General features: G+C 37.7%; 1 protein-coding gene and 1 long non-coding RNA gene across 2 annotated transcripts; both read right to left on the reverse strand.

Annotated features, from left to right (window-relative positions):
- Acat1 (acetyl-CoA acetyltransferase 1) lies at positions 1-23,790 on the reverse strand. Its single transcript, XM_015489919.2, has 12 exons — positions 23,629-23,790; positions 15,037-15,084; positions 13,500-13,617; positions 13,140-13,235; positions 12,827-12,927; positions 7,891-8,034; positions 7,340-7,490; positions 6,195-6,290; positions 3,892-4,005; positions 2,612-2,676; positions 718-875; positions 1-320 (listed from the first exon to the last, which is right to left on the reverse strand). The coding sequence occupies exons 1-12, from the start codon at positions 23,698-23,700 to the stop codon at positions 200-202; spliced, it is 1,284 nt and encodes a 427-aa protein (XP_015345405.1). The 5' UTR covers positions 23,701-23,790; the 3' UTR covers positions 1-199.
- On the reverse strand, positions 2,778-3,868 carry LOC125613926. Its single transcript, XR_007344517.1, has 2 exons — positions 3,258-3,868; positions 2,778-3,098 (listed from the first exon to the last, which is right to left on the reverse strand). It is a non-coding gene; the product is annotated as an uncharacterized LOC125613926 (long non-coding RNA).
- Positions 23,791-25,582: the final 1,792 nt, after the last annotated feature.

Genomic DNA, 25,582 nt, shown 5'->3' on the forward strand with positions numbered 1-25,582 from the left:
TTAAAGAAAAAGATTTATTTATTATTTCAAAAGTTTTCGGGATGTGATTATGTTTCGTATTCCCTAGAAAAAAAAATAAAATAGAAAAGAATAAAAAATGAAATAGCTTATTTTCAGTATAAGCTGACCCAACGGAGTTGCACTAATTTCAGCAGGCTTTCCGGTGACACAGGGTGTCTGCTTTAACAGCAGAGGATGTCTACAACTTCTGAATCAGCATGGCAGAAGCACCTCCTCCTCCATTGCAAATACTGGCAAGACCATATTCTCCTTGCTTCAAGGCATGAGCCAAATGAACAACAATCCTGGCTCCAGACATCCTAGGATTAAAAAATCATTTGGTTCTTTAATGAAGAACAGAGTTTATGACTAACCAAAAAATGTTTCTATTCAAAAACCTTATTAGCTACTACTTATAGCTGAATTCATTACTTTTCTTAAATTTAGGAGATTTGTTACAAAAAGGGTGTCATCTCCTCTAAAAGCCTGAATATAGACATTCATCTTTAGTTTCTTCTTTAGCATGAAATACTGTTGTGTCATATCTGTTGTTACTGATCTGTTTTCACTGTTGGATACTCTCTCAGGAATGGTGTTTGTCTTATGAAGGATGGATTGGGAGGAAAATTGTTCAACCAACAGCAATAGGAATTATGAAGTAGCTGAAGTTTGTACAGCCAGATATTAACCTGGGTATAGTTTTAATATTTTACTTACCCAATAGGATGTCCCAGAGAAACAGCTCCTCCATTGATATTCACTTTTTGGGGATCAATCTCCAGCATTTTAATGTTTGCTAGTACAACCAGACTAAAGGCTTCATTTACTTCCCACATTGTAATGTCTTCTTTTTTCAGTCCTGCATCTTTAAGAACCTAAAAATTTTTAAGAGAAAGATGTTCAAATAATTAGCAGTGAAAACTTATTTTCATTGTTTTCTTGAGATTTTATAATTTTGGTTCTTATTTTCCTTTGATGTAAGTTATTCAAGTATGAAGATTTTTAATTTTGAAAGAATCCTTTTATTTTTGATATTTTTAATTTTTTCATCTAAGTCCATTAAAATCAAAGTCTTGTTTGCATTATCTTGTGTCTACTTTGGGGAGACGGAGAAAATTTGATTTTCTTCAACATCCCACAAATGCTTAAAAAGGTTTATTCATTTTTTATTAATAAAAAAATGTTTATATATTCTTAAAATCTATCTTACTCATCATATATTCTTGGTCTGTCAAGTGAAGCATAATACTTTGTATTACTATGTCATGTTTATTTTTCCTTGTATCCCCTGCAGTTTGTTGTGGAGTTATATGAGACCTAGGTATTTATGTTTTGTAAAGCCTTACGTAATATGGTCCTGCTATGTTCATCCTTCAGCCATGTAGGAAGGCATTTTTCTGCTGGTGATTATCCTCTTGTTAAGAAATGTATCATTATGCTTTTTAATCTGATGCATTCCCTTTCAGAAGTTGTAATTTTCCTTTCTAACATCTGCCACTTCTGGTCAGACTCATCATTCTCCTACCTACTACTGTTTCAGATCCTTTTCTATTCTTACTCCTTCTAATTTCTACTTCCTTGGTTTGTGTTTTTTTTTGGTGGGTTTTTTTTTTTTTCCTGGTACCACGGATTGAACCCAGGGACACTTACCACTGGGCCACACCTCCAGCCCTTTTTTTTTTTTTTTTTTAATTTAGAGACAGGGTCTTGCTAAGCTGCTGTGGCTGGCCTCAAATTTGTAATCCTCCTGCCTTGGCCTCCTGACCACTGGAGTTACAGGTATGTGTCACCATGCCCAGCTGTGCTTCCTTTTTTTTGTTTCTGGGTGCTGTTCTCAGAAGTGCACTTTCAAGGTGAGTCCCTCTAGGAAGGGAATATTTGTTGGAGGCTTCTGAGATCTCTGAATCCCTAATAGTTCTCAGAACTTGTTGTTTGCTTATGACCCCTTAGTACTTTTCCACAGGGGCTTGGTGATTTCTGCTTTGATAGCATGTAACAACAATTTGAAATATGTTTTTTGTATCTAGTTTTATTCTTTCAGTCCTGATACCAGTAGTTTCCTTTCAGGATGAAGACACCTCCTTTTGGGAGTGACTGTTTGCTTTGAATTCTAATTCCAGGACTATTAGCATTCCCTTTTCTTTGCCACAACTTCCCCATTTGTGGTTACTATACCAGGTATGTGCATGTAGCATTATACTTACAAGTTATTTAGTTATGTAGTTTTTATGTATTCTGCTGAAGATGTAGATTGTGTGTTACTCTGGATTTTTTTGTTTTGTTATCCTTATTGTTGTTTTCAGAAGTGGAAAGATTTGAAACCACATTCTCTGCTTTTGCAAATGATGAACATCTTTTTAAATAAAGTTTTTTTAAAAATATTTTTAGTTGTAGTTGGACATAATAACTTTATTTTATTTATTTATTTTTATATGGTGCTGAGGATTGAACCCAGTGCGTCACACATGCTAGGCAAGCACTCTCTTAACACTGAGCCACTACCCCAGCCCTGCAAATGATTAACATTTTAAAGTCTAAAAACTGTGATCTTTGTATGAGCAAACCAGAAGCTGGCATAATGAAGTACAGACCCTTACTTTTTTTTTCTCACCTTAGGTACAGCATATGCAGGTGCAACTGGAAAATCAATAGGGTCTACAGCAGCGTCAGCAAATGCTATTAATGGGGAGGGGGAAGATTGTTAAAATCTTGGTCACATCACCCAAAGCCTTTTACCTAACCCCCATAATATATGTAAATATATTTTTCTAGTATTCTACACTATAATGTTATTCCATTCATGTAAGACGTTGATTTTTTTTTTTTTTTAATTATAGTTGGGTGCACAATACTTTCGAACCTAGCGCCTCGCACATGCTAGGCAAAGGCTCTACTGCTGAGCCACAACCCCACCCCAAGACATTGATTTTTATGGAGAGTAAGTTAGGGGTAATTTGCCTCTAGGGACATTGGCACTGGTTATCACAACAGGTAGGACGTTATTCCAACAGCCAAGGATGCTGCTAAACAGACTAGAATGCAAAGAATAGTCCCCACAACTTAGTGAAAAGTATCATTAATACTGAGGTTAAGAAAACCTAGGGGGGGGCTGGGGATGTGGCTCAAGCGGTAGCGCGCTCGCCTGGCATGCGTGCGGCCCGGGTTCGATACTCAGCACCACATACCAACAAAGATGTTGTGTCCGCCGAGAACTAAAAATAAATAAATAAATATTAAAAAAGAAAAAAAAAGAAAACCTAGGGGTTTGGGTGAAGCATAACCTAGCAGTTGGAATGTAGCTCGGTGATAGAGCACATACTGGGTTCAATCCCAGTACCACAAAAGAAAAACACCATGATCTAAACTAAGGAAGTTCCAAGATTATTTTGTAAACGAAGTAACATCTTTCAAGTCCTAATGAAGACAGCAAGGCCAATTTCCCCTCCTCAGTAGAGGGATAACACTTGGGGCCGGGCACGTAATGTCTCTAGCCAAGGCAGATTTTAAAGATGGGCCTAGAGAGATTGAGGACTCAACCATAGCCATACAGACAATAAGTGCCAGAACATCTAGATTTCTTATTTCTAGACTTCTAATCCCCTGTTTTTTATTCTACCTGGCTGCCACTCCAGGTAAAACATGTACCTGGTTTTCTCCTTGTCTTACAGGATAGGAAAGGGTTTTATTTAAGTGTACTCTTATATAAAGCAAATTATAACAAAACTATTAAAAGGAGTTTCATATTCAACTGAAATATGTATCAGTTAAATTGTATTACAAAGTATAACTATAGACAAAAATAAGTAACTACTGTGTATCACCAACAGGGAAACCTGATTTCATGAAGAACTTAAGAGAAATTTTAGGAATAAACAAGGTTAGACCATCTACCTGCTATTCTTGCCAGTGGTTTCACATTGAGCCTCTGGGCTGCATCTGCAGTCATCAGAACCACAGCAGCTGCTCCGTCGTTCAGTGTGCTGGCATTGGCAGCTGTTACTGTGCCTGAAAGCAACCATGAGCATGAAGTAAAAATATTCCTTCACATTGAATTCATTTGATTCAATCTAACCAATACAGGAATATTTCTGGGTTGTTAAATGTTTGAAGAGATTACTAATATGGCTGGAGATTAACCCTACCCTCAGGAAACATATACAAAGCTAAGTATAAAAGAGTGCCTTCTTAAAGCCAACTTAGGTAAATGCTGGTGAACAACCCTTCAAAGATAGGAACCAGTTCATATTTTTCTACCTAGCATCTTCCTTTATCCAAAATTTAGCAGATATTGCTATATATTTTCCAAATCAGTGTCAAAATTCTTTTCTTCTAGAATCACTTAAAAAGTCAATGAACGCTAAAGACCACAGAACTGCACTTTTTTTTTTTTTGTCTGTACTAGGGATCAAACCCAGAGCCTTGTGCATACTAGGCAGGCACTCCACCACTGAAACCTGACCCCAGAACTGTACATTCTGAACAAGAATTTTATGATATGTGAACTGTCAATGGGACTGGGTTTGTAACTCAGTAGTAGAGCACTTGTGTCCATGTACAACTAAAAATGTTGGGTTTTTTTGTTTTGTTTTTACTGTCAAAAAAGCTCTTTAAAAAAAAAATGTCAACAGTCAAGCACATGCCTGTAATACTAGGGGCTGAAGCAAGAGGATACCAAGTTCAAGGCCAGCCTGAGCAACTTAGCAAGACCCTGTCACAAGATTGAAAAATAAAAAGAACTGGGATGGGGGGGGCTGGGACTGTAGCTCAGTGGTAGAGCACTTGCCTTGAATGTGTGAGGTACTGGGTTTGATCCTCAGCACCATATAAAACTAAATAAATAAAGATATTGTACCAACTCAACTAAAAAATTTAAAAAAAAAGACTGGGAGGGCTGCAGTTGTGGCTCAGTGGTAGAGCGCTCGCCTATCAAGTGCAAGGCCGCAGGTTCAATCCTCAGCACCACATAAAAATAAATAAATAAAATGGCGTTATTTTTTAAAAGGGGGGGGGTGGACTAGGAATGTGACTCAGTGGTAAAGTGTCCCTGGGAATACTTTGATACTTGGAACTCAGAAATTCAATCAGGAAAGAGGAAAAATTAATTTCAGATCGTTATCATACACATTCCAACTTTAAAGCAACAGAATGGATCATGTGTATGTGTGTATTGTAGATAAAAATAAATATAATAAAGGTATTATGTCTATGTGCTGCTGAGGATTAAGCTCAGCGCCTCACATGTGCCAGGCAAGCACTCTACACTGCGCCACAACCCTGGCCCCTTGATCTTTCCTTAAAAACTTTTAAAACAATTTGGGAACTTGGTGTGGTGGCACACACCTGTAATCCCAGCCATTAGGCAGGTTGAGGCAAGAGGACAGAAAGTTCAAGGATAGCCTCAGCAACTTAGGAAAAGCCTGTCTGAAAAAATAAAATGGGTTGGGATATAGCTCAGTAGTAAAATGCTTATCCTTCATGTAACCCAAGGCTTACATGAAGCCTTGGGTTTGATCACTAGCACCACTAAGAAAAAATGGTATTTAAAACACTGAGATCCCGGGCTGGGGATGTGGCTCAAGTGGTAGCGCGCTCGCCTGGCATGCGTGCAGCCCGGGTTCGATCCTCAGCACCACATACAAACAAAGATGTTGTGTCTGCCGAAAACTAAATAAATAAATAAATATTTAAAAAAAAAACACTGAGATCCCATTTGCACCAACATTCAACAATTACTTACGAAGGACCTCTAAATGCCAGGCACTGATGATATTAATGAACAATACTATTATTATTTCAGTCCTTAAGGAGTTTACAGACACTTGCAAACCTGACTTTCAGTTCATAGAACTTTCAAGATGAACTATGAAAAATAATTCTATAGTCATGTTGCACAATGTCTTCTCTAGGATTTATGTATTAAAGGTATTAACAAGCAATTTAAAATATACTTTGAATTAATACTGTTTTATTACTTTAGTCTGATAAACTAAAAAATGTTAACATTCAGTCTGGGGATGTAGTTCAGTGGTAGAACAGTTGCCTAGCATATGCAAGGCCTTGGATTCCATACCAAGCACCCCTCACCCAAAAAAAATTAACATCTAGATGTCTTCTAGAATTACTCTTTAATAATCCTTAAAGAATAAATATAGTATATTGATTCCACTTATTCTTAGGTTTGATTTCTTACTAACCATTTTCTTTTTGGAAAACTGTCTTCAGCTTTGGAACTTTACTAAAATCCACACGTTTATATTCTTCATCTTCTTTCACAACTACATCTGGTTTACCTAAAACAAAAATATTTTAAGTAAACTCAAAACAAACAGTCATTCAGCAAGAAACTGTTGTATAAGGTCCCTAGTGGTCCAAGCCTCCCTTTATATTCCTGCATGTCTTGAACCAGCCTGAGAAAATGCTCATCTAGAGCATTATAACCTCTATTTTATTAGTGCCATAAAGAGAAGTTTAAGTAGCTTCATGCAATTTAATTTCTATACATCCACATCCCATTATCTTCTCAGCTCCCTTCTACGATTATTGATTCCAGGGGCAGATTCCTGGCCAACAGAGGACAAACTCTAGTATTATCCAGAACACAATAATCATTTCTGGAGTAGATATGTAACCTAAAATAAGTTAATGAGTCTGTACCATGGGTTTGTTTTCCTGGAGTTGGAGAAAGGGTCTTTTTCTACTTTGAGAGCCCTACAGATGTGATTCTAGAGATGGAGGCAGCACCTTCAGAAAGCCTGAAAGAATAGAGCATGCCAAAATAAGAAGCAAGAAGTATGTCCTAAAAGTACTGAATGTCCGGGGGTTTTCTTTGTTTTATTTTATAGTACAAATGTCTAGTTGCAATCTCTGAAGCTCCCAGAGCAGACTGGTTGCTGTCATTCATCTCTCAATTCTAGGAAGTACCCCCACACCTAGTAGTCATCTAATATAAATCCCCTCCTTTCTTTTAAACATCAAGCTAATATGTTGTCACACAAGAAAGAGTTCTAGTAAATACATTTCTCAAATTAAAAATAGTCTCGGGCTGGGGTTGTAATTCAGTGGTAGTGTCTAGCATGTATGTGGTCCTGGATTTGATCCCCAGTACCACAAACAATGCTTAGGGGATCTTATCATTAGATTGAAATCTGACATTAAATTGGGTTGACATATGTTATATCTAAAGTGGAAGCCCCTCCCTTTAACCAGAACCAGAAGTATTGGTATACCTAAATTAAAAGGATGATAATACTAATTTAAAATGTAAACATAAATCCAGCAAAATGTAAAAGAAAAAAAAATAGTTTAAAAATTAATCTACTTCGGAGCATTATCCCTCTACCTTTTACTGTAATTGTGACAGGAATAACTTCATTTCCAAATTTTCCAGCTTCCCATGCAGCTTTACTTCTGGTGTAAGAGTTAATAGCATAAGTATCCTGTTCATCACGTGCAATATTCAGCTTCTTTGCAGTATTCTCAGCACAGTTACCCTGATAAATGTGCAATTTTTAAAAACTAATTAAGTTTGTGTACGTTAGAAAATATCTGTTAACTTTACCTAACTAGATAACAGTGATTACCAGTTAAATTTAGTTTCTTAAAATATACTTCTGTACTAGATAACTTTTCACAGATGCATTATCTTCAAATACTTCATATTGACCCAGAAGTTGCTTTTTTGGAGGAAAATGCCCTATGCAAGTGTGAGGCAATAGAAAAACTGAGCCATGTTGATACAATGGGTATAGAAAAATATTGTCCTAAAACAAATGGCTAAAAAAAAAATCAGTATTTACAGTACCCATCTTTTAATTCAGTTTTTTAAATACATAAGGAAAAATTAGGTACTGTATATTAAATGGTATTCCTTATTTAAAAAGCAGTATTTACCATATGAATTTTATTGTAGACATCAGTCAGCCCATCTTTTACAATCAAATCTTCAAGCTTTACTCCACCGTAAGGTGTTGCTCCTCTGTTCATTACATATGGAACATTGGACATGCTCTCCATCCCACCTGCCACCATCACATCCTGCTCAGCAACACAAAACAATGTCACTTCACAGTGTTACAAGTCTATGAGTTAAATATACTCTTTATACATCCATCAACAGATGAGTATTTAACATGGGTTTATTAACCATTTGTTACATAGTGAGTGCTTTACCATGGAACCACATGCTCAGCCTTTTTTATTTTGGGTCAGCATTTCACTAAGTTGCTTAGGGCCTTGCTAATTGCTGAGGCTGGCCTCAATTACAGTCCTGCCGCCTCAGCCTCTCAATTCTCTGGGATTACAGGTATGTGCCACCACACCTGGTCTTGAATACCCTTAATCACTTGATCCTGATAAAAAACAAATGGTTTTAAATATAAGATTAGAATCAGACATTAATAAGAATTCCATTCCAGGTGCAGTGATGCACACTTGTAATCCCAGTGGCTCAGGAGGCTGAGGCAAGAGGATTGCAAGTTCAAAGCCAGCCTCAGCAACTTAGCCAGACCCTGACTCAAAATAAATATAAAAGGGCTGGGGATGTGGTTCAGTAGTTAAGCACCTTTGGGTTTAATCACTGGTACCACAAAAATATAAAATTTAAAAACAAAAATGCTAAAATATCTTTCATGTACAGATCATCTTATGAAATTCTTACCTTCTAACCATTTCATTGACACTGCTAAAAATTTAATGTCTTCTAAAAGATTAGAAACCACCTCAGTTCATGGAAATAATCCTGCTTCCTTCACTCAAATCAACTCCTCTGGTAGAGCTGTAATAAGTTTCCACTTGATCTTCTGACATGCAGCCTTTCTGTGCACCAAGGCATCATCTACTCTTACCTGAGTCATTCTGGCTAGAATCCATATCTGATCATTTCACGTTTTAAATAACTCTTAGTACCAATCTATCTTCTCCCTCCCTTGTCAGTCCATTGCCTGAACCTACACATCAAGTCCACAGAACTAATTAAAGCTTTCCACAGATACCATGCTCATACGCACACACCTCAACTTGCTGACCAATCCAGCAATATGTAAAATGCATGCATTTCCTTAAAACCGGCCACTTACATTTTCCCTCTATACCTTCTGGAACAGTTTCTCTATTGTATTTTTCCCAATTTATCCAAACAGTACTATTCCTATTCCAAGACCAAGAAGCAATGGAAGACCTGCATGGAATTCATCCAGCACCACCTGTCTGATTGGTGACCAGCTATCATTCCCTCTCTATAGTCTGAGCCAAACACCTCTTCCTAGGTTACAGTTACAGAAAAGACCTAGACAAGGGCTGGGGTTGTAGCTCAGTTGTTAGAGCATTTGCCTAGCATGTGTGAGGCACTGGGTTCAATCCTGAGCACCACATAAAAATACATAAATAAAATAAAGGTTGAAACTGTCTACAACTCAAAAGACATTTTTAAAAAAAGACAAGGTGATGGTGATGGCTGATGGGTTGAAGTATAAGACCTACCATAGCTCACTCCCAGAAAGTAAATTAATGAAAAAGCACCAAAAATAAGTTAGAAGATTATCACATTTTCATCATTTGCTACAGGCTGCTGTGATGAATTTGACCACAGTATCTCTTAAGACTTGGTATTAACTAACATAAAGAGGCAACTGGAATGAAAAGGAATCTGTCTAGCTTTTTAAGAGTCTTTGTTCTTCCAGTAGCTATCACTATAAAATTATGCATGGACATTTATGTACTTATAAACAGTACACTATAAGACGATTTCATCAACATTATATAACCCAAAACTTTGTTTTAAAAGACTCAGTGATAGAGTGCTTGCCTAGCATGTGTGAGGCACTGGGTTCGACTCTCAGCACTGCATATAAATAATAAAATAAAGATCCATCAACATCTAAAAAATTTTTAAAATAAAGGTTGATGTAATAATGTCAGGTAATGGATTTTATAGTTTGGATTTTTCAACAATGTACCTTTAAGTATGTGGCAGGGTATTTCAGTATAATACAAATAGTATTTGCTAGAGAACCACAATAAATCAAGATTGTACTTGAAACAGATTTGGAACATCTAAACAATTTCATGATCATTTTTCATCCATTATTTTGACAAGGATGTAGGCAAACAGGCTCACACAACTTTTAGAAATTATAACTGGATTAACTTTTTTGTAGAGCCTTGAAATTATCAAAATACTAAAATCCTCTGACTCAGCATTTTTCTAACATTTGCACATGAAGAAATTTTTTAAATCTTTTTTAAATCATCTCAAGTGCTGTCAGAATAGATGCTCAGCTAATAAGGGACAGAACTAGGATTTAAAGTTACTCAAGCTCCAGATTTTGCACTTATAACCACTAACTTGTACTGTATCAGTGGTGTTAAAAGTAAGTACACAAATATATCTGGGCACAGTGGTGTACACCTGAATTCCAGGCTGAGGCTAGAGGATCACAAGTTCAAGGCCAGCCTGGGAAACTTAACAGGACCTCAAAATTTTAAAAGATTGGGGATGTAGCTTAGTTGTAGTATGCTTGCCTTTGCCTAGAATGCATGAGGCCCTGGGTTCTAACCGCAATAACAAAGAAAACAAAAGTTCACAGATGTATTTGTATCCTAAGGCATTATTTCAAACAGTAAAGAACTGGAGACAACCTAAATGTCCACTCAGTAAGAGCCATAGAACATAATATAGTTATTCAGTTGAATAGAATTTGACCCAGTTATCCTACTCCTCAATATATGTCCAAAGGATTTAAAATCAGCATACCAAAGTGACACAGCCACATCAGTGTTTATAGCTGCACAATTTGCAATAACAGCTATGGCACCAACCTGCATGCCCATCAACGGATAAATGGATAAAGAAATTCTGTTATATCATGCTAAGTGAAACAAGCCACCTCAAAAAAATCAAAGGATGTATGTTTTCTCTGATATGTGGAAGCTAATCCACAATAAGGGTGGTGGGGAGACAGTGAAAAGACTCTGACATAACTTTTGTAAGTATACATATGAATACACCCCACAGTGAGTCTCCACCATCATGAACATCCACAAGGCTGGGTCCCTAATCAGAATAAGATAAATTCCGTGCATGAATAATTTTATCAAAGTGGATTCTACTCTCATGTGTAACTAAAAAAAAAATCAATTAAAAAAAAAAAAAAAGCATACATTGCATGTGCTAACACATCTCTAAGACATTAAGTGGGCCAAAAAGAGGTTAAGCAACTTGTCCACAGTTATTCTGACCAGCAGCAGAATAAACAAACTGATGATACTCAGAGGTCATGGGTGAGAAAAAAGAAGAGTTATTCTTCAGTTTATGCCATCTGAGGTTGTTTTGTGTGTCTCTATCTTTCATAAGGAAGTATCTAGTAGTTCAGATATCACTCCATCTTTTTCCCCCTTCTCTTTGGCTTGCTTTCTAATTGGAAACAAAGCAAAACATGTTTAACACAACAAAGGGCACACACAATTATGGTTCTTGTATATGTGAGAAAATAATTTTCAGATTTCACAACTGATGTTTGCCCTGGTTGTGTTATACCTTGGTAGGCTAGAATACGCTAGGTAGGAATACCAGTTTTCTTTCTCCAGCCCTGTAACTTTGTATTTGTGGATCTCAGGCTCACACTGGTTATCTGAAAAATGAAGGCTTGAATCTGATAAAAATTCTGTGTGTCTAAATCTAGACTCCTAACATCATAGCATTTATTTGCTTAGCAGCCTAGCTCCTGTTTAATGAGATAAAGACAATATCTCAACAAAGCAAATGGAAAGCCTACAAATTTAACCAGTGAATTCAGGCACTATAGGAAACTACAAGTTAGTCAACAATCCTGGACTCAATGACTGGTTCCCAAGTCAGCCTCTTGATCTTTGTATTTGTCAGAATAAGGGCTAGAATTGATTTAAAAAAAAAAAAAAAATCAATTGCACAAGAGTTTGCATAGGATGCCCAATACCTTGGGTTCAATCCCTAGCACTGCAAAAAAAAAAAAAAAAAAAAAAAAAAAAAAGGTTAAATCATTTAGAATCTCTAAGCCTCTTAAGAGTCATACCCAGGGCTGGGGTTGTAGCTCAGTGATACAGTACTCGCCTCGCACGTATGCAGCCCTGGGTTCGATCCTCAGCACCACATAAAAATAAATAAATAAAATGAAGGTATTGGGTCCAACTACAACTAAAAAAATAAATATTAAAAAAAAAAAAAAGTCATTCCCAGTCTAAGATGCCGTGGCTGAAAACTGTGTTTTTTGTTTTATTTTTTTGTTTTGTTTTGTTTTTTTAATTTTTTATTGTTGGTTGTTCAAAACATTACATAGTTGAAAACAGTGTTTTAACAAACACTTAAGCTATCATTTTGACCTGTATGTCAGTGGAGTTGCAAATCCACACACTCCTTCCTGAGTGTTTGAGATACCATATCAACTTTACTCATAATAAAAATCTCTTTGTTTGGTTTTTATGGTATTAGGGATCAAACCTAGGCCCTCATACATACTGGGCAATACTCTACAACTGGAATTTCATTTCTAAAGCATAAATGTGTTTAGATTTTTAGTGTCTCTTAGAACGATGTTATTTTAATTAATAGATTAAAAAAGACGATTCTTGCCAGGTGCAGTGGCATGCCTATAATCCCAGTAGCTTGGGAGGCTGAGGTAGGTGGATCGCAAGTTCAAAGCCAGCCTCAGCTACTTAGTGAGGCCCAAGCAACTCAGGGAGACCCTGTCTCTAAATAAAACAAAAAATAGTGCTGGGGATGTGGCTCAGTGGTCGAGTACCTGAGTTAATTCCCTAATATCCACCCCCACAAAAAAAAAAAGATGATTCTTACCTGATGTCCACACATAAGATTTTGAGAGGCCATCATGATGGCTTTCATTCCTGAAGCACAGACCTTGTTTACAGTGGTACATGGAGTAGATACAGGTAGACCTAAAACCAAAATAAGTAATATTTAAGAAAAAACAGAGATACTCACTTTTCAAATACAATTACAGAATTAAAAGTAATAGAGCATGTTAATTCAACATGCAAAATTTCTCATACCATAAATGTCTATAAATATTATGCATTTAAGATGAAGTGACCTCCATTTTGACATTTTGAATATTTTAAGTATAAAAGCAAAAATATATTACTGATACCTGCACCCAATACTGCTTGCCTCGTAGGGGCTTGTCCTTCACCTCCTTGTAGAACGTTACCCATGTATGCTTCTTTCACTACTTCTTTTGGAATCCCTTTTTAAAAAAACACCAAAAATACACTTCATATTGTATTCAGTTTAATAATTAGTGATTACTTAATAAGGTTCATGACATCACACAGTGGGAATGGTTTCTTTTTATTATCAGTTTTTATTTTTATTCCTAACTCTACAGTATAAGGGAATTCAGAAATGTAGGCATTATTGCATTTCTTACAGCTATGTATGTAGTAAGTGCAAAATAAATTCCACTGAATCATTCTTCCCCTACACCACAAAAAGAAAAGCAACTACTGACCTGCCTTTTCGATGGCTCCCTGAATTGCAATGGAACCAAGTTTAGTGGCTGGCAGTGAGGAAAGGCTGCCTAGGAAGGATCCGATGGGTGTTCTTGTAGCACTTACTATAACCACTTCCTGGAAAGACAGAAGATGGCAAAAAACTACTGGAGGTCTTTTACCTAAATCACCTTTCATTAAGCTAAATAATTTAAATATGATCTAAGAAACATACTATTTTGGTGAATAAGCAATTAATCACCAAAGATTAAGATAACTTCAATATTTGAACAGCTGCAAAACTATACTTTGATGCTAACACTGTATGATTTAAGACCTAATAGAAAACTTAACACAAACTTTAAAATGGACATAAAGATTCTTCCCAGTTCTCTCCAGGAGGTTTGAGGGCAGAAGCTTAAGTTTAGATTCTACTCCTCAGTAAAAACTTTAAGATATCTTCACTTTACCTATGTTAACTATAATAATAATCCTAGCTGAAAAGCACCTTACTAAAGAAAACTCTGGACTAGGAACCAAGACCTGTAGTCTAGATGGGGCAACACCACCTAACTAGGACAGAGCCAGATTGTCATTTATTTATTTGTTTGTTTGTTTATTATGGTATGGGGGATTGAACTCTGGGGTGCTTAACCATTGAGATACATCACCAGCTCTTTTTATTTTTTGAGACAGGGTCTTATTAAATTGCCTACATTGGCCTGGAAATTGCAATGCTCCTGCCTCAGGTTCCCAAGTTGCTGGGATTACAGGCATGTGCCAACACAAGGCAAGCTGTAATTTTTTTAAATTTTGTTATTTTTTGTAGATGGACATATACCTTTATTTTACTTATGTTTATGTAGTGCTGAAGATTGAACCCAGTGCCCCACATGTGCCAGCAAAGTGCCCCACCACTGAACTATAAACCCAGCCTCTAATTTTTTAATAATAAGAAAAAGTGCTTGCCTTGCATGCACAAGGCCCTGGGTTCAATCCCCAACACCATAAAAAAAAAAAGAAGAAGAAAAGAAAAAGTATATAAAAAAGCTCTCTTAAATTCTATAAAACCCCACTGTAACAACTCTCTCCTCACACTTGTCTTCCTCAATCTCTTATTACACTCCTAGATAAAAAGATACTAAGTCACATTAGGAACCATATCAAACAGAGAGCCCCTCAGAAAATGCTAACTAGGTGATGAACTTTCCACCCTTGTCCAATCCCCAGCTGATCCAGCCTCTCTTTTATGAATCTTCCATGTGGCCTCTACATTGTGCCAAGTACAATTCAATGAGTATCCCTGAGAATAAAGGAAGTACACTACCCATTTTCAAGGGAAAATCTGTTTTGTAGTAGATTATGGAAAAATACCAAAAATTACAGACTGAAATTTTTTATCATAATCTAGGAGTTTAATATTTGAATAGCTGGCTATTCTAACTACTGCAGAATCCTATGTTGACCTTCAAATATACTCAAGTTATAAATATATGCATTTTAATTGACTATATTTCCTTTAAATTCTTGAAATTTTAAGGCACAATTCATACTTACATTCAAAGTTGGTTTTGATACATAATTTCGCTCCATATATCTTATTTCCTGTAATATAAATATTTGTTATATAAAATTAATCTACATAATTTTATAATTCACAATGATACGAGTTATTTCTTTCTACCTCATTATGATTTTATTTCAGAGTTTTCTACATTCTGCATATAAATGCTACTATGCTGATTAGCTGTTCACTGGAAATACATGTTTTAACTTCTGATGAGTTTATCACCTTAAAACTTCTAAGTCTTATTAAGTACAATCTTTCAAAAACACAGTTGAGTCAAATCTGAAATGCAGTCCTGAGTCAAATCTGTTTTAAATTATATAATCTTAGAATTCCACAAGAAAATATTTTCATTGCTTAAAGAAATATTTTGTAAGTAAAACTTGCTATCTTTCCCTATCTACTTCCAACAAATGCCTCCAATTTATATGAGACAAACACACCTCATATAAACATGGTCTATATTACTAGATAATTGTTTTTGTACAGGGATTGAACCAGGGGTTCTTTTTCAATGAGCCACATCCCCAGCCCTTTTTTCAATTTTTTATTTAGAAGCAGGGTCTCGCTAAGTAGCTGAGGCTGGCTTTGAACTCACGATCCTCCTGCCTCAGCCTACTGAGCTGCTCGGATTATAGGCATAAACCCCTTCGCCCAGCAGATAAATTCTTTAATTGAAAAAGTAAAAAAGGGTTAGGTGCATCCCAGGGCTAGAATGGATGCTTAGCATGCGTGAGGTCCTGGGTTCTATCCCATGACAAAAAAAAAAAAAAGTATGATCTAAATTCTTTCTACGTTGTTCTTAGGAACAAATTCCAACAAGAAAACTCCTGAAAAAATAGGACAGAGTTCAGAGACCTAACTAACTGAAATTGGACTATGCACAGGACAAAGAACAAATAATAAAATTTTCTTCCATGTGAAGTCGGAAGCATAACAAATCTTCAAAAATGATAGCTTATTTTTAGAATAATCTTATAGTTGGCAGTTAAAATGGGCAATAATATTTCACAGAGTAATAAGCAAATCAACAAATATGTAAACTTTCAAGTGACCCCAGAATTTAACTTTTCATACATTAAACATGCTTTGTCCTGACTGGATGCAAAATTAAAACTTTTAATTTTTTTTCAATTTTTTCAAACACAGAACAGACAAAAAGTAGATTTGGCAAGTAGGAATTATGAACAGGAATAGCCACATATCTCAAGGTACCTCCCCAAATTGGTTTTCATAAAGTGTTTGGATGAGAATATGCACACATACATGGCATCTTAAAGACAGCATAGCATGTTCTTCTAGGCAGTGGGAGAACAGAATTTCCCCACTTTTATTTGGAAACTTGATGTAAACAACTTTGCTATAAGAAATAATTTTGTCTTAAAATGTCATCATTACAAATATTCAATGTATCCTTTATTACAAAGAGGGTCTTTGTGTTTCAGCAATAGATGACTGACCTGCATAGAACTATTTAATCCTTCACCTGCTTAACAGACATTTTGGGATCACTTACCTTATGAAGGCATTATGGTGATTTTGAGATCTGTAAAATATGGCCCTTACACTCAAGCAGCATTATAGTCTTCTGGAGAAGAAACATCAACATTACCTGTACATATTCCTTGGACAGAATTTCGTAAGAACTACCAGAATAACATAATAATAAGCAAGTTATCCCCAGGTTTCAGGGGAGAAAGATTCTTTGATACTGGCAGTGACCTTCAAATCCTGGGGTTTATTGTATTTAAATTTCATGTTAACACAATACAGGCTACTTCCTGTTATTAAACTGTTTGTTTGAGATCCTGAAATAAATAAAACGTCAGTTATCTCAGTCTATAATATTTGTTTGTTGTTTGTTTGAAGTACTGGGGATCAAAGCTTGGGCCTTGCACATTCAAGTACTCTACCACTGAGCTCCATTCCCAGACCCTAAATTTGTACTTCATAAAGTTTGTCATGAGATTAGAAAGGTTTGTTTTACTCTACGGAGCTTTACACGTTAACTCAAGTGACAGTATGCACTACTCTCCCCAGGCAGCAGACATGTCTATGCTCAAGTAGGTAAGAGCATCGCTCAACAGAGGTACTTGTCAGTATCAGCTGTGCAAAAACAAGCCTACCCTTCACATATCATATAATTTGGGCTACTGCATATATATAACCTACTTATCTAAGGGATACTAGTTTATTATCTGTGATCTAACTTTGATAAAAAGTTCCTATATGTAGTAAATATGCCAGTCATTTCATTGCCTCTCCAACCATACTCCTTTCTCAAAGCGATCCAGAAGCAGGGACACTAAGACTCTATAAGGCAACTCCCTTAGCTATCTCTGGCCAGAGCTCACAGGACTAAGAATGAATTGTACGGCCCCTCACTGGCACCCTCAGACACTGGGTTAGCTAGATGATGGTGGATCCATAAAGTGATTAGTCACAAGGGACTGGAGCTAGTGAGCACTGCAAATGGCAAATGCCATGTAAAAGTAGATGTAGATAGAGCACAGTGCAAATTGAACATTCATAATCAGAGAACAGGAAAGCATGGCACACTACAAAAGTTTCTTTGGTTAGATATCTTCTACTTTAGGTTCTGGCAAGACCAGCCACACCTGATTTCATAATCTTTGACATCTAAGAGTTGGCCTATTATATCTCTTCAAAAATGTCCTTTCTAGGCTGAGGGATAATGATAGTGTGTACTCTAAGCATGTGCAAGGCACAGCATCCACCCCCCCAAAAAAAAACAACCTTTGCTGGTGTGAAGTAGAATATTGTTTCTTATTCATTAAGCCACTTTTCTTTCAAGTTGGTGGTTCGGTTTTTTTGTCTGTTTTTTGGTTTGGGAGTTGGTTGGTTGGTTTGTACCATGGATTGAACACAGGGGCTCTTAACCACTAAGAAACATCCCCAGCCTTTTTTATTTCTTATTTTTTGAGACAGGGTCTCACCAAGTTGCTTAGGGCCTCAATAAATTGCTGAGAGACTGGCTTTGAACTTGTGATCCTCCTGCTTCAGCCTCAGTGTCCTTTCCTTTTCTACACCATTTTTCCTTTTACCTTGATTCCATAAAGTATGCAAATGGGCTAATTCCTTCCAACTAAAAACAAAGTAAAAACAAATATCCCTTGATCCACATTTACAGTAAACTTTCACCTGATTTCTTAGCTCCCTTTTACAAGAAAGATTTGTCAACACCTCTGTTTACTGTTCAACCCAGTCAGCAAGGGGGATTGAACTCAGGGCCTCATATATGTTGGGCAAGTGCTCCACCAATGAGCTGAGCTACATCCCCAGCCCAAGGTCAACAATGTCAGTATAGCAAAGTCAAATACTTCACAGACTTTGGACCAGCAGCTTTAGAAAGTTTAGAGCTGTCTCTAAGGTCATCAAGGCTAGACTGAGAACAACATAACCTCCCCACAAAAACTACTGGATAAATATCTACCTACATGTGAACACAAAGGTATTTGTAGGAAATATATGTAAGTACACATACAACCATTAATATGTACATATGTAAAATACAGAAATTAGTGTACACAAACAAGCTCTCCTCACCATTCTGGGTGCTTCACCATACCAAATAGAAGAAAAGCCATCAATACAATTTTTTATGGAATTAGGTACATATACTGGCACAAATACATATTTATGATTAATAAAAAATAGATACCTATAAAGTAAATCAAAAATAAAAATACACATTTTACTATGATTATTGGGCTCATTTTACCTTTGTTTTCTCAAATACTCTCCACGAGTTGTTTTCAGAATGTAAAGAGGTGATATATATATAATCGCCATACACATACACGCACATATATATTTTTTGTTTTGTTTTGTTTGGTACCAGGCATTAAACCTAGTGGCACTTTACTTCTGAGTCACATCCCCAGCCTTTTTTTTTTGCTTTTTATTTTGAGACAGGGTCTTGCCATATTGCTTAGGGCTTCACTAAGTTGCTGAGGCTAGCTCGAACTCGTGATCCTCTCGCCTTGACCTCCCAAGTTGCTGGAAACAGGCATGCACCACCACACCTGGCTTAATTAGTTATATTTTTATCACTGCCTTTACCATCTCACCTTCCCCTTCTGTCCTCTTAAGTGCTCCAGTGCCCCAAGGACTTTGTTCCAAGCCCTTTTTGTTTTCTAACTGCCCTGTCTTCTTAGATAATCATATCAAGTCATCTTATTTTAAGTAGCATTTATGTTCTGATGACTTCCATATTTCTTTTCTTCCTCCTCCTTCTCCTCCTCCTTCTTCTTCTTCTTTTTCCTTTTTGGTACCAGGGGTGCTTAACTACTGAGCCACATCTCCAGACCCTTTCATTTTGAGATAGGGTCCCCCTAAGTTTCTTAAGGCCTCACTAAGTGGTGCAGGATGGCTTTGAACTTGCAATCTTTCTGCCTCAGCTTACAGGTGTGTGCAAGAGTGCCCATCTGACTTCCAAATTTCTATCTCTAGTCCTGTCCTCTTAATAGACCACCAGACTCATATCCAGGTGCCAATCTGATACCTTCAATTTAATACCAAGTCATCTCTCTCACTTTCTACCCTTAGGAATCCAGTAATCCCTACCTCAGTTGCTCAAGCCAGAATCATCCTTCATCTTTTCCTTTATCACAACTCCTAAAACTCAGACACTCTATTACAAATACTGTCAATTCTGTGTTCAAAACATACCTAAACTCTTCCACTCTGCTTCAGTTTCCTCTACTGCCCCAAGTCCAAGCCACCGTCTCTTGCTCCTGTGAGCATCATTCTACTTATTCCTGCTTCCCCTGACTAGTCTATCAAGTTTTAAATATGTAAATCAGATCACAACATTCCCCTGCTTAAAATCCTTTGATGATGAGCCATTTTCTGCCCTGAAAATGAGCCACATCAGGGTTCTACCAATTGACTCTGCTAAATACTGAATAAAGAAAAGCCTGCTGATTAGTCATGTTAAAGAAAAAAAAACAGTCATTTGGTGATTTTCTATTGCTCTTAAAATGATATCAAAAGTTTTAACCTTATCCTACAAGGCCCAGCATGATCTAGACCTTAACTGTCCCTGGAGTTAGGATCAGTCATTAAGGGAAACAAATTCTCTTGAACCTCTCCATTTCTGTCTGTGTGTATTAACACATAACTATCACCACTTGCTTGATTACTATAACATTCTGACTATTGCTTCCACCTGTATAAAAATAAAGGCTTAAGGACTGAAGCTATGGAATGCACAGAGTAAAATGGAATAGGAAGGGAGCAAAAACAATGAATGCAGCCACGAAAACAGAAACAATTCTATGTGAAACAGAATTTAGCTCAGGGAATGAAATACACAGGTGATTAAAAGAGTTGAGAACAGAAGACGAGCAATACAAAAATGAGCAAAACGAAAGCACTAGCACTCTTGTTATATTAGGACCAAGAGAAGAAAAATACAGAGGAGGCCCCAAATCCAAGGAATCAAGAGGTAGTGGGTAGAAACTGGAGTATTTGAAATAACCTGCAAGGGTCAACCCACAGAAATATAGACAAAATAGGGGAGGGGAGAGAAATGAATGTGGAAGTAAACAGGCCCAGGAGTGACACTTAAGAGGAAACGAAGCTGGAATTGTGGCTCAGTGGTAGAGTGCCTGCCTCATGTGTGAGGCACTGGGTTCGATTCTCAGCACTGCACATAAATAAATGAATAAAATAAAGGTCCAGCAACTGAAAAAAAAATTAAAAAGCAGGAGAATAGGGCTGGAAAGGTAGGTCAATGTACAATAGAAGCTGAGCATGCAGCTCATTGTAGAACACTTGTCTAGCATGCACAAAGCCATGGGTGGATACTGTACATTAAATAATGATAATAGTAATAATAAAATTAAAAGGGCTATGGATGTAGCTTAGTGGCAGAGCACTTGCCTAACGTGTGAGATCCTGGGTTCAATCCCCAGTACCAAAAAAACAGAACAGGAGAGAAGGGAACCAGAATAAAACTGTAAGTGCAGAACAAGGAGTTTCAGAAGATGGTGACCAAGGCCAGACACACTGGCACATGCCTGTAATCCCAGTGCCTGGGGAGGCTGAGGCAGGAGGATCACAAGTTCAAGGCTAGCCTTGGTAATCTAGTGAGGCCCTAAGCAACTTAGCCTCAAAATAAAAAAATAAAAAGGGCTGGCAATGTAGCTCAATAGTTAAGCACCTGTGGGTTCACTCTTTATATCAAAAAAAAGGAAAAAGATGGTGACCAATAGGTTATATATAGTAAAAGATCAAGAAGGCAAATATAAAACACACACAGAAAAAAAAAAATAGCATTGCTCTTTTTCAGTTGAGTGGTACAGAAATTTAACTGCAGAAGGTTAAAGAGAAACATATATAAAATAAATGGGAAGTGATGGATAGACTATTCCTTGACCAGAGAGAAAAGTGATTAGAAGTAGAAAGACAACAAACTTCAGTAAAGTCCATAAATATTTGCTGATCATAAGGGAAACTGTTTATTTGAAGGCAAAGATGAAAGAGCCAATGTAATGGTTGAGAGGTCAAATTCCATTCCACAAAATGGCACAGAAAATTGAAAATCCTATTATAACATATTTCCAAAGTAAACGATTACTTAATTTGAGAAACATTCAATATAAATGATTATGAGAGTACAAAAAAAAAAAGAATGTAGGGTAGGGGGTGTAGCTTAGCAGTGAAACACCTCCTTAGCTTGTGGAAGGACCTGGGTTCAATTCCCAGAACCAAAAGAAAAAGAAAGAATGAAAGAAAACCACATTCCTTATGCTCTATAGCCTTTAGGTTTTTCTTTCTTTTTTTTTTTTTAAGATACAGGCTCTATGTTGCCCAGGCCAGCCTGGAACTACTTGGCTCAAGCAATCCTTCTGCTTCGGCCTCCTGCATAGCTGGGACCACAGGTATGCATCTCTAGACTGTCTTAGCTTCATTTTTTTTTTTAATTCTCTCTTTTTTTTTTNGATATATATATAATCGCCATACACAAGCACGCACATATATATTTTTTGTTTTGTTTTGTTTGGTACCAGGCATTAAACCTAGTGGCACTTTACTTCTGAGTCACATCCCCAGGCCTTTTTTATTTTAAGACAGGACCTGGTTAAGTGGCTGAGGCTGGCTTTCAATTTGTGATCCTCCTGCCTCAGCCTCCCAAGTCACTGGGATTTCAGGCCTTAACCACCACACCTTGTTCCTTATTTTTTTAAAAAGACAGGTTTTCAACAAGTTGCACGGATTGGTCTGGAACTCCTGGCCTCAAATAATCCTTCTACCTCAGTCTCCAGAGTGTCTGGGCCTACAGGTGGGTGCCATGCTTCACCCAGGATTAATTTTAGATTCTTCCTTTTCCCTTGGCTCCCTATCATCGCCCCATAATTAGCAAGTCCTACATTATTCTTTCACAATCTCTTGCATAATGCTGCTCGTTTTCAGCTCTTATTATCAGCACTCTAGTTCAAGGCACATACTCTTTTGTCCAGATAGATACTAGTTTTCTCCACATGCTAATTCTTCATGACCTCCAGTTATAACAAAAACAAAAATATCAATGGTACCCACTTGACTTGGAAGTGGATTTCAAAGCTTACTACCCCAAACAAACCAGAAAACAACCTTCACTGCCCACCCCCCTTAACTTCTTTACCTATTCCTTAGGCATTACCAGGCAGTAACTCTGGGGTGCAGACTCTCTTGTTTGAACATATGCAAAATAAGTTCTTTCAAGGGTCTCCTACTGAGTTCCCTAAACAAAACAGCCAGAGAAGACACCCACCCCTCTGCATGTCCTTAGTATACTCTTAACATATCAAATAAAAATTTATTTCCTGTATTATATTTGTAGTCATTGTTTAAGGGGCTCCTGGGTAGGATTTTTTTTTTTTTTTTTTTTTTTTTGTATCGGGGATTGAACTCAGGGGCACTGGACCACTGAGCCACATCCCAGCCCTATTTTGTATTTTATTTAGAGACAAGATCTCAATGAGTTGCTTAGCGCCTCACTTTTTGCTGAGGCTGGCTTAACACTCCGCGATCCTCCTTCCTCAGCCTCCGGATTAAGGGCATGCACCACCGCTCCCAGCTGGAACATCTTTTTAATATCACAATGCCAATGTAATTGTAAGACCAATGATTTTATATTTTGTGAGAAAAAGAAAAGAAAACCTCTCTATGGACCATAATGCTCACACACGATTTTAACGAAAATCTCGGAAACATATTCTGCAAAGAGGCTCATCTCTCTGCAGTCTACACGTCAGGCTCGGTGGGAGCCAACGCGGGGCCTTCCTGCCAGCACAAATCCATACTCGCTGGTTAACACATTAGTACAGTCACAGCAATCACGCGGAGATCCTGGGCAAGGCAGCGCGTTGTCGGTGCCCTTCTATGGCTTTGGGGGCAACACGCCCCTTGACTAGCTCCCTCCGGACGTACTCTTAAGGCTGCACCCCGCCCGCGGGAGCCGCCGGAAGGAACCTTTACAGGCAGGAACCTTATGAGGCGGAGAACTGGCTCCCTGAATCCTGGGTCAGGGCACGGTGGGGCCTAGGACTACCCGAAGGACGCGCCTACCTCACCTGCATCAGCCTCCGAAGCAGAGGGCTGCGCCCACGGACGCTGCCGTGCAGAATTGCCGCCAATACAGTCATGGTCAGAAGAGAGCAAGGAAAGGTTTCAAGGGCAAAGACGGACAGCGGACCACAGTCAGTCTATGCGACCCGTAGACCCCGCCCCCTGGAGCAGGCACCGCCCCGACCTCGTTTCCTCCAATAGCAGCCTGGGACCGGCAGCCAAGGGCGGGGCGGGGCCGGGAGCTGGGAACGGCCTTAGCCTGAGCCTGGATAAGGTTGACTTGTGACCTGCCTGGCTCCAGGCGCTGGCGGCTGAGCCAACTGGCACCCAACACGCTCCTGGTTCCCTCTTTCATCTCCTTCTAACCTTCTGAGTCCAGTGGTTTATGTGTAATCGAAGCTTTCCATTCACTGAGCCTGCCTTTCTCATTCTCACCCATACAAAGGAAATTCATGATTAGCTTGCAAGCGACCTAATTAGCTTTTTAAAAAATAATAACTTTTGTTATTTCTTTTGGTACTTTATTAACAATTAGCTTTTAAGTTATGTTGAGAGGATTTTTCAAGTATTTTTCAGTAGGAGGAGGAAGAGAAAGGATAGAATACAAATTAATAGCACATTATTAGTCAGGCATGGCTGCCAGACCTATAATCCAGCGCCTCGGGAGGCTGAGGCAGGAGGATTGGCAGTTCAAAGCCAACCCCAGCAATTTATCAAGGCCCCAAGCAAGTTAATGAGACCCAGTCTCTAAATTTAATGTGTGTGTGTGTGTGTGTGTGTATCTCACTGGTTAAGCGCCCCTGGATTCAATTCCTGGTACAAAAAAAAAAAAAAATCACATTAATAAGGATTATATTAAACTTAACAAAAATTCCATGAATTAGCTGCTATTATTGACTACCCTTCAACTAAGGAGGTAACTGAAATACCAAGTTAACTTGGATTTTTGTTGTTGTTTGTCCATGATTGCACAGAAAGTGGTAGATTTGAAGTATGAATTAATATCATTATATTGCATTGATTTCCTCCTGTACCATTTCCTGGAGAACAGTATAAATGCTAGCTACTGTTCTAACGTTTTGGGAACTCATTACTTAAATGTTGACCTTCAGCTGGGGACAGTAAATCTTTGTGACTTTGAAACATTAGTGTGCTTTACATTTACTGTCATGTAAAAGATAAAAGGAGCAACAGCATACAAATTGAACACTTCGATTTACACCAAGTCAAATCCATGTTTTTTTTTTAAAGAAAGTAAAATACCCACCTTACTTACGTTTTGTTAAACATGATGTTTTGTTGGTAGCTGTAGAAAGCTGTGTTTTTTGAAGAAGGCCACTCCTTTAGTAATTTCATCCCACAAAGCTCTTTTTTCAATGTGACTGATGCTCACTCTTCCCACTAGAGATGGGAATCTATATTCCCTCCCCTTGATTCTGTATGGGTGAAGAGTGCTAACTGTTTGGGTCTGGGTCAATGGAATATGTCAGAAGTCATATTATGTGACTCCCTGGGCTACGTGCAGAAGGAGGAAATATCACGGATTAAAAAGGCCTTTGATGATTTCTTTTTTCTTTTTTTTTAAAGATAGAGACAGAGAGAGAGTCACAATTTCAACATTTATTTTTAGTTTTCAGCGGACACAACATTCTTGTTTGTAAGTGGTGCTGAGGATCAAACCCTGGGCCTCACTCATGCCAGGCGAGCACCCTACCGCTTGAGCCACATCCCCAGCCCAGGGCTTTGATGATTTCTGTCTCCAGTCTTCAACTCTTCCAGCTGAGACTCCAGACTACAGACATGGAGCAGAGATAAGCTGTCTTCACAATATTCTGTCTTTATTCATGATCCACAGAAACAACGAGGGAAAGTAAATGATAATGGGATTTTTTTTAGTTTTTTCATTTCAAATGGTTGTGAATTTTAAACCACTATGTTTGAGGGGAAGTTTTTAATATT

This window comes from Marmota marmota, unplaced genomic scaffold (genome assembly GCF_001458135.2).
Source record: "Marmota marmota marmota unplaced genomic scaffold, marMar, whole genome shotgun sequence".
Classification (NCBI taxonomy): domain Eukaryota; kingdom Metazoa; phylum Chordata; class Mammalia; order Rodentia; family Sciuridae; genus Marmota; species Marmota marmota.

Bases quoted from the DNA above. Each gene is read 5' to 3' on its own strand.
- Acat1 (XM_015489919.2), bottom strand. From the start codon at position 23,700: ATGACTGTATTGGCGGCAATTCTGCACGGCAGCGTCCGTGGGCGCAGC. The intron at 15,085-23,628 runs GTGAGGTAGGCG...TTTATATTACAG, and splicing joins TGCTTCGGAGGCTGATGCAG to GAAATAAGATATATGGAGCG. The intron at 6,291-7,339 runs GTAGAGGGATAA...TTTTTGTTTTAG, and splicing joins TGTCACAATTACAGTAAAAG to GTAAACCAGATGTAGTTGTG.